General features: G+C 59.6%; 3 protein-coding genes across 3 annotated transcripts; 2 read left to right on the forward strand and 1 right to left on the reverse strand.

Moving 5' to 3' along the window:
- Positions 1-527: 527 nt before the first annotated feature.
- Positions 528-1,416, forward strand: H310_10549 (hypothetical protein). The gene is made up of 3 exons (XM_008876966.1): positions 528-615; positions 688-1,021; positions 1,076-1,416. The coding sequence occupies exons 1-3, from the start codon at positions 544-546 to the stop codon at positions 1,225-1,227; spliced, it is 558 nt and encodes a 185-aa protein (XP_008875188.1). The 5' UTR covers positions 528-543; the 3' UTR covers positions 1,228-1,416.
- H310_10550 (hypothetical protein) lies at positions 1,404-6,352 on the reverse strand. The gene is made up of 15 exons (XM_008876967.1): positions 6,241-6,352; positions 6,018-6,190; positions 5,651-5,958; positions 5,489-5,565; positions 5,279-5,445; positions 4,789-5,218; positions 4,339-4,736; positions 4,234-4,293; positions 4,073-4,181; positions 3,708-4,025; positions 3,352-3,663; positions 3,131-3,301; positions 2,409-3,080; positions 1,771-2,364; positions 1,404-1,716 (listed from the first exon to the last, which is right to left on the reverse strand). The coding sequence occupies exons 1-15, from the start codon at positions 6,325-6,327 to the stop codon at positions 1,567-1,569; spliced, it is 4,026 nt and encodes a 1,341-aa protein (XP_008875189.1). The 5' UTR covers positions 6,328-6,352; the 3' UTR covers positions 1,404-1,566.
- A 447-nt stretch (positions 6,353-6,799) lies between these two features.
- Positions 6,800-8,500, forward strand: H310_10551 (hypothetical protein). Its single transcript, XM_008876968.1, has 2 exons — positions 6,800-7,294; positions 7,345-8,500. Exons 1-2 carry the CDS (start codon positions 6,836-6,838, stop codon positions 8,398-8,400), a joined length of 1,515 nt encoding a protein of 504 aa, XP_008875190.1. The 5' UTR covers positions 6,800-6,835; the 3' UTR covers positions 8,401-8,500.
- The last annotated feature ends 106 nt before the right edge of the window (positions 8,501-8,606 follow it).

Below are 8,606 nucleotides of genomic sequence, written 5' to 3' on the forward strand. Positions count from 1 at the left end.
CAAGTTGTTCATCTATCGTAGGGGAGACAAGGGAGCGTGGCAACGAGGACGCCGCGTTGGCACGCCCAGTCGGTGGCGGATCGTGTGAGACGGACTGGGCGGCAAGCGAGGATGGCTAGAACTGCTGAAACGTTGCGGTTTGCGATGGCGAGGTGCATGACTCTATACGGATCCTCCATCGCTTTCGAATGACGATTCTCGTCGTGGGGACGTTTTCTGCGACGACACAGGCAAACAACTCAATGTGCGCTGCTCTCACGGACCACAACTCTGTTTCATTGCGTCGCACGCGGCAGAAGCATCCGTCTTGGTACGACGAGATTGTCGACAGAAGGCTGTGCGAGAGCCCGCGTGGAGTGCATGGCAGCGGCGTCGTCTCGCTTCCCGTGTGGATTTTTGATTTTGCATCGTATGTTTGGATTTATGAAAATCAATCGAATGTATCACGGAATTTCATCTAAATTTGTAGATATTTTTACCTATTTTTCGTTGAAACCGACGACAACGGCGGCGCTGCATTGTGATTTGCTCCGGCACGGCGGGATGCAGTTTGCGGCGACGTACAAGGAGAAGGAAGAGTTGAATCAGTACTGGTACTCTGCGAAGACAATCGAGGTAAGGACCGTGTTGGCCATGGTGGTGGTGGCGTCACACGGCGTGCATCTCATGCGCGTGTGCCTGCTGCAGTATCTAGCAAAAGAGATCCTGCGCAACAACCCGAGCGCGGTCGCGTTCCTGTCGACGCCATCTCTGTACTACGCGTGCGAAGAGCTGCAGAACGATGCCGCATCCGCTTCTACGTCCAAACCCACCTTTGTCCTATTTGACTACGACGTGGCGCTGCCCCGAGTCGTACATTACGACTTCAACCACCCGACGACCTTCCCCGACGAGTTTGCGCACAAGTTTGACTTTATCGTGATCGACCCGCCATTTATCACCGAGCACGTCTGGACAAAGTATGCCGAGTCGGCACGCTTTCTCGTGGCCCCCGGTGGGAAGCTCCTCTTGACCACGATTGGTACGCGTCGCCATCGTCGTCTTGGAGGGCGATTTGACACTTGGATCCATATAGCCGAAAACAAGGACATGCTGGCGACTCTTCTGAGCTGCACCCTCCGACGATTCCAGCCTAGCATTCCGCACTTGGTGTACCAGTACGGCACGTTTGCGAATTACGACTCGCCCGCCCTCGACGCCGTCAATCCCGAGATTCCCCAGGACTGAGGCTAATGCGACAAACAGCTCCGTCCTCTCGTCAAGTCATGCAGCCAGCGTTGGCCCGAGTCATCCATGTGGATGAATGCGTCATCATCTCTAAAGGTCATTCGCGTATCGCTGCTTGGAGCTGTCCTGTCGACCGAACAGTAAAAGGCGGCGACGTAATGTCCACGTGGGCAGGTGGGCAAGTGCGAGCTCGCCACGGATGCTGTCCATGAAGCACAAAGATGTAGCTCACGATGGGCCCGAACGTCGCGGGGGCTCACACTTGAAGTCGTGTCATGTGCGCTCCAAACGGACGGCGTCGCATCACGGAGGAAGGGACGTGGGGTTGCATTGAATGGATTACGTCCTCGTTTCTTCGCTCTTGGGGGTTTTCATGCGCTGGCGTCGATCGCGACTCGTCGGCGTCAACGCGAGCGGCTGGACCATCGCGAGCTTGGCAATCGGGGTGTGCTGCCGCCGGCCAAGGCACTTGTCGCACTGGCAGTCGCGCTATCACAATCCCGTGAGTTTCATCAAGTGTCCGGTACCCATCCATGGACGTACGTTGTGGATTTTCATCTTGATGCGCTTCTTCGATTCTGCCATCGCCAAGTAGTTTTCTTTCATGTCGTGGAGCTGCTGCGCGGACCGGGGAGTCGCCCAGATGCGGATCTCGGTCACTTCCACGCCGCCCAGGTTGGGGCCGACGACCAGCGTCGACACGTCGCCAGACCGAGCTGCTTTCGGCAGCCGGACGTCGTTGGTCACGGCCACGGCGCCGCCGACCGCAAGACGAATCGTTGCCTTGTCGTCGCTACTCACGTCGACGACTGCTGCTACGTGCTGCCACGTCGCCTCCTTGACTGCCGACTTGTCCGTCCGGACTGTTTGTCCGAGCAGAGTAAACGCGAGCGCGCCGCTGTCGACGGCCAATTCCCACAACGCGTCCCCCGGCGACGGTGTCTCCCGCCGCATGAGGGTGCCGGTGAACGCGCCAGCGGCCGTCTCGACCGGCTTGATCCACATCTCGACAGTCAAGCTGCGCCGGTACGGATCGTCGTCGTAGCTCACGCCAATGTCGAGCGTACTCGCTCCTTTCTTCACCACAACGTGGCCACAACCGCCAGCCGACGGCGACGGGAATCGCAGCGCGTACTCCTACCGCAGTCCCGTCAACTTCCACAACGACGTCGATGGCAGACCGGTTGGAGTTTGGCTTCTTCGCCGCGGTCGACGGGCGCAGTCGACACGACCAGGTCAAGGTTTTGAAGCGTAATGTGGTTCTCACGCTTGGACGTGTCGACGAATTGGGTTCCGCTTGTGACGGTGGCGTGGGCTGCGCCTTCTTCAAACCGCCAGTACGCGACAACTCCATCCTCTTCTTCGAGGAACGGCCCGATTGCCGCCGCTGCGGTTGACAGAGGGCCCGCCGCCCCGCCGCCGTTGTCCGCGTCGTGGAAGCTGCTCTGCTGCGTGTCGACACTTAGCTTTCCAGCAACCGCAGACGTCGCAGCTGCATGCTTGCGTGGCTTGAATTCTTCCGTCGCGTAGTGCACATGGGTCGACCCGGTCCACTCGCCCATTTCTTCCGGTGCCAGACGCCGCCACGAGTAGTACTTCCACTGCAGAGGCGGCATGGTCGGTGCTGGCGGACTCTGGAGCTTGGCTTGGCGCAGGACCGACGTGACGGACGGTAGCAATCGACTGCGGCGCTCAAATGTTACGTGCTCGTTGCAAAGCAATCGAAACGGGTCGTGCTTCGGCATGATCTCGGGGCGAGTGCCGCCCGTCAAGGCCGCGGCGAGAGGTCCATTGGTCGGTCGAATGGCATTCACGAGCGCATCGAGGGCTTCACGCTCGCCACACTTCAGCACCTGCAGCCAGAGTCATTTTCCGCCGGGAACCCGCACTGCAGTACACTTACAAGCTCCACGAGCGCCCTGTCGTTGCCCGCGACATCGTAGCACTGGCCCGCCACGCTGAACTGACCAAACGTCTCCATGATCCGCCCGAAATGACTCAACTGGCTAGACATGCCGCTCAGCCGCTGCGGCAGCTGTGCCCCACTCGCGCCGACGGGGTCACTTGCGTATTCCTAGCTCGAGGGTTGAGAGTCATGCATCGTTTGACGATGTCGATGGGTACTTGAAGGCCAGGGTCGTCGACCACCGCATGTAGCAGCGCATCCTTCCACCGATGGACGGTCATGAGGACGTTGCACACCACTGCGGTCGACAAGTGCGACGTCTGGCGGAAGTTTCCCGTCGTCGATGGAGGCGGCGACAGCGCCCTTAAACACAGCTCCGGGTCGTGCGTGCCTAGCACTGACACGAGCCGATGGCTGACGGAAATGTGCGGCGAGCAGTCGAGTTCTCGCATCACATATTGCCTCGTCACGTCAAAGTCGTCCTGACTGTGCGCAAGCACGTCAACGACAGAGAACGGCCGCGTGAGTGTCTAGCCAAGTCGGTAAGCTCCTTCCACGCGGCGTCCCAACTTACGGCGACAGTGCCCGACGTCGGTAGCTGCACGGTGTACACGAGCCGGTCGGGCAAAATCGCGATCAGTTGGATCGCGGAAAACGCCACGGACGGCGCTGGCTTTGCCAACGTGCACAGCAATGCTGGCACGGTCGTAGCTTGTTTCTGCGTGGGCAGGTAGTAGAGCGCGCCGCCGCCGCCCGTGACAAACGCAATCGCGGACCCAATCCACAGCATGGACACCGGCGTCATGACGAGTGGATTCGTCGGCGCGTACGACGCCACGGCGACCAACGACGGATCCAAAATCACGACGCGGTGGGTTGTCAGCACGGCGATCTGGGCTCGACAAAAGTTAGCGCATGGCGATCACATGTTGGAGGTACGTTGTGCAGCTGGCCTGTCGACGGTTCCATCTGCACGTCCACTACCCGCTCAGTCTTGTGGGATGTCCACATGATCGGGCTGTCGGCAGCGAACGCCAACGAGCGGTCGCTGGAGACAACGCGGCCGATGAGGCGCCAGTCCTGGGGCGACCGTGGCGTACCTCAGTCGCAGTGTGTCGTGTGCCGCGTCCCGGATGACAAACAAGATCTTGCACATGTCCCTTTTCCCGCGTCGTCAGCCATGCATGCATGCATCATGCACGTACGACGTGTTGTCCAAGGGGAGGCGGGTCGCAAAGATGCGGTCGGCGGCCACCGGCAGCGGAAACGACGCACCATGCGGCTCAGCGGACTGGACATCGTCGTGCCAACGCACGCTTTTCCGAGACGGAACGAGCGTGACGAGGTGTCCTTGCAGTGTAAAGCACGCGTCCGCCACGTCGTACGTCGCGGACGACTCTGCCGACGTGACAAAGACTGCGACCGACGACGATGTTTCCAAGAGAACGCCGGCACGAGCCAAGTCGGGCGATGCCACGAGCCGCAGTGGCATCGCGAGTTGGTTCTCCAGCGTGTGTGGCACCGTGCCAAACGACACATCGGGGCACCGGTCGTTCGTTTTTAGCGACAGCTTGGCCACGTCGTACCGATTCAAGTCGGACGACTACCACCACAAACCGACTGAGTCGCTGCATACGTGCTACCAACGGACTCACCCATGCCAGCTGGAGAAAGCTGTCGGGAATGCTCTCGGGGTGGCAGTACTGGCCAAACGATAGCGGCATCGACGTGCTCCACTGTCGACACGTTGGGCTGGCAACGTCGATCGGCTCGTCGTCTGCGTAGCCGAGACATGCCACCGACCGGCCGGTCGCAGTCGACGTGTACAACGCCGACCCGTGGCTGCCACACACGGCGACATGGACGAACGCCGAGGGGTCGTTTGGGCCAAGGGCATACAGGTCCAACGGCGTGCCAAATCGAGTCGCGTCGTCCGGGCCGCCATACCGAACGAGATGCAACACGGCGCCGCCGACCGTCGCCGCGTCATCCAGCACGACCAAGAGCGTATTCGGGACGTGCCCGAAAGCGATCGCCTGTTTCTTTGCAAACGTGAATCCGTGCGGCAAGCCAACGCTCCCAATGCTGCATCAAGACATCGCACCATCAAACTCATGTCGACATCGGAGGAGAGACGCTTCGTACGGGGTCGATGGGCTGAGCTGGCGATCCTGGACCCGGTACACGTCAATATGCCTGGACACATACGTAATGGCCACGTGAAGGGCTCCGGAGTCTGTGACGTGGACGACCAGCGACTGCACGGCCGCGGGCTTTGCGTTGAGCGCGGCCACCACGTCATGCGTGAGTTCCTAAACAAAGATGAGTCGTCGTGCGGCATGGGTTTGGACGGACAGCTTCGCCGGCGGCGGCATCCGCGCGACCCGCCGCAAGTTCGCTGGTATCGGCAAGTTTCCACAGCTGCACCGAGCCTACAAAGTGCAACGACACATCAGTACAATCCAAGACATGACGGCGCAGTCGGTCGGATTGCATGATCGGTACGCATGCACGTACCGTCGGAAGCCCCGCAACCGAGCACTGCATGCGAGGTGTGGTAGGTTAATGCGGTGATGGCCGAATTCCGCGTAGCGGCCTTTCGAAGCACCTTTCGCATGCTTGTCGACCGTCCTTGCACCAACGCATCGACAGGAACAACGCGAATGCTTTGGCTCCCTTCGTGCGCGAAGAAGAGTGTGCCGACGACGTCCGTGGACGCCGTGAGCGCCGAAATGTGTTTGGTTTTCTGCGACATCGTTCCCGCGACAGCCACTTCGGCAATGTGGGCGAGGACCATTTCCCGCAAGTCCCAGATGACGAGGAATCTGCATAGGCAGCGGTGCAATGCATGAGTCATGGGTCGGGCATTGCACAGGGTGTCGACCTGGACAAGGCGGCAACGACGTATTTGTGGCCACATGCCACCAAACACTCGAAAGCGTTCGGTTTGTCGCCGAGGAGCGACCCATCAAACAAGACTTCGCCTACCAGCACACCCGTCCGCGCATCGATTTCCTGAAGCGACGTTGTCGTGACCGACACAAAGCTGTCTCGAACCTGCAACGCATTACATCACAACCGAGTATCGTCAAGCGAATGGTGTGTACCGGGTGATACACGACAAGCTCTCCCGCGACAGATCGCTGACCATCCAGCTCCGCGACCACCTCCTTGATCTGGAGCGACGACGTCATTTTCCCCCGCGCGCGTCCACACGAGAGGTTTCTGAAATGACTCCAAAAGATCCTTGCCATTTGATTGGTTCAAATACAATCGTTTTAGCCAATACAGACCACGGCATCGTCATATGCAGCGGACCTAGACGACAACCACACGTTTCAGGACTCAACAAGGCCGCTGTTTACTCTGCACTACGGCACGCCTGTCGTGGAGGGAGCGGCGCCACTCGTTTGGTTCTCCACGGCGGGCAAACGCGTACGGCGGCGACGCAACCTGAGCTCCACACAATCTAGCCAAGGTGCTCGTATCCTTTCTTGAGATAATGTCACGTGACCAACAATATGGGTTGATTTGCATCGTTCGACATTGTAAAGTTGAAATACGTATACCCAAATACCTTTGAAACGATCGTTCAAATCGGGTCACTTGACCATCCCAAAATGTTGTGGTCGCACTCTTGAACTTCAACGTGAACGGCATGGAGTGCGGCGAGCTCACTTTCGCATTCCACGGCGCAAGAGCATGCGGTGGGCAGCCACAATCCTCGTGCTCGCGCTCACGTCGGTGACGGGTCGCGAATTTAGCCAGCGCCATCGCCTCGACGACTTCCGCGGCCACCAGCACCACATCCAGTACTACCCTGAGGTGGCTGCTGGCACTGGCATCGCGTCATCTGTCACGGAGCATAACTACACGAAAGCCGTCGTCGATCACTTTGCCCCAGTGTCCGCGACCAAGTACTGGAACCAGCGGTACTTCATTAACGACGAGTTCTGGGCCGGGGAACGGTTTCCCGTCTTCTTGTACATTGGCGGCGAAGGCCCGTTGACGGCGACCGCGCTCTCCAAGAGGAACTACATCCACGAACTGGCGCAGCAGCACCGAGCGCTTCTCGTGGGAGTCGAGCATCGCTTCTACGGCACGTCGTACCCCACGCCCAACATGACGACGGACAACCTGCGTTACCTGTCGAGTCAACAAGTACGCTTGTTGCGTCCCGCATCCACTTGACCGTCGTCGTCCATGGCTAGGCGCTGTTCGATCTGGCGCGCATCCACGCGTATCTGACAGACGTGTATGGTCTTCAGCGCAGTGCGTGGGTGGCGTTTGGTGGCAGCTACCCTGGCGCGTTGGCGGCATGGTTCAAGCTCAAGTACCCGCACTTGGTCCGGGGCAGCGTCGCGAGTTCGGCTCCGCTCGTCGCCAAGGAGAACTTTGAAGAGTACATGGAGGTCGTGGGGTCTGGGCTTCGTTATTTTGGCGGCGGCGACTGCTACCGCGCGGTGGAGAACGCGATCACCTCGTTTCACGCGCTGGTGACGGACTCGTCCGACGCATCCAAGGCCACGTTGGAGCGCCGGTTTAAGCCATGCACGCCGCGCCGGAACGAATTCGACGATTCGGTCTTGGAGTCGTCCGTGATGTCGCTGTTCCAAGATGTGGCCCAGTACAACGACGAAAAGGGCGGGTTAACGTTGACCGATGTGTGCCGCATCTTCACCAACCAAACGGCCGACTCGCTCACGCAGCTCGAGACGTTTGTCGGCCTGCAAAACCCCAAGTCGTGCCTGGACTCGAGCTTCCAAGGGTCGGCCAACGGGACAGTCGAAGTCCTTCGGGACGTCCGCTTCAACGGCCACACTAGTGCGCGCCAGTGGTTCTACCAAACGTGCAACGAGTTCGGGTACTTTCAAACGACCACGAGCGCCAGGTCGCCGTTCGTTGCGCTCAAGACGCAGACGCTGCAGAACGTTGGCCTGGAAGTGTGCAAGCGCGTGTTTGGCATCGAAACGAGCCCGGACATTGCGCGCACCAACAACTATTACGGCGCGCTCGGCATTGACGTCGACAACGTTGTGTTTCCGAGCGGCACCATCGATCCGTGGCACGTGCTGGCCGTCGACAACACGACCAAGTTGGCCACCACGTCGTCGCGCGCCATCTTTATCCAAGGCACGGCCCATTGTGCAGACATGCTCGCCCGCAACGCAACCAAAGACTCGGGCCACTTGGTCTGGGCCCGCCAACAAATTGCTGCCGCAGTCGCGTCGTTCGTCGGCGGCACACCGGTGCTTGCGAACGAATAATGATTCTCGAATCGGTTCGTGTTTCGATAAATGGGGGGTGTCGTCCCCGATCGAGTCGTCCCCACCACCAATGTCACTTCAAAACGAGCACAAGGCATCGCGAGGTCACCTCGCTCGGTTGCGGGACGCGATAGCAAGTGGGAGGATGCAGCCGTGGGGGCACGAGGGTGCACGGAGCACATGGAGCGAGGCACACGCGCACGAAT

Source organism: Aphanomyces invadans (assembly GCF_000520115.1).
Source record: "Aphanomyces invadans strain NJM9701 unplaced genomic scaffold supercont1.26, whole genome shotgun sequence".
Lineage (NCBI taxonomy): Eukaryota > Oomycota > Saprolegniomycetes > Saprolegniales > Verrucalvaceae > Aphanomyces > Aphanomyces invadans.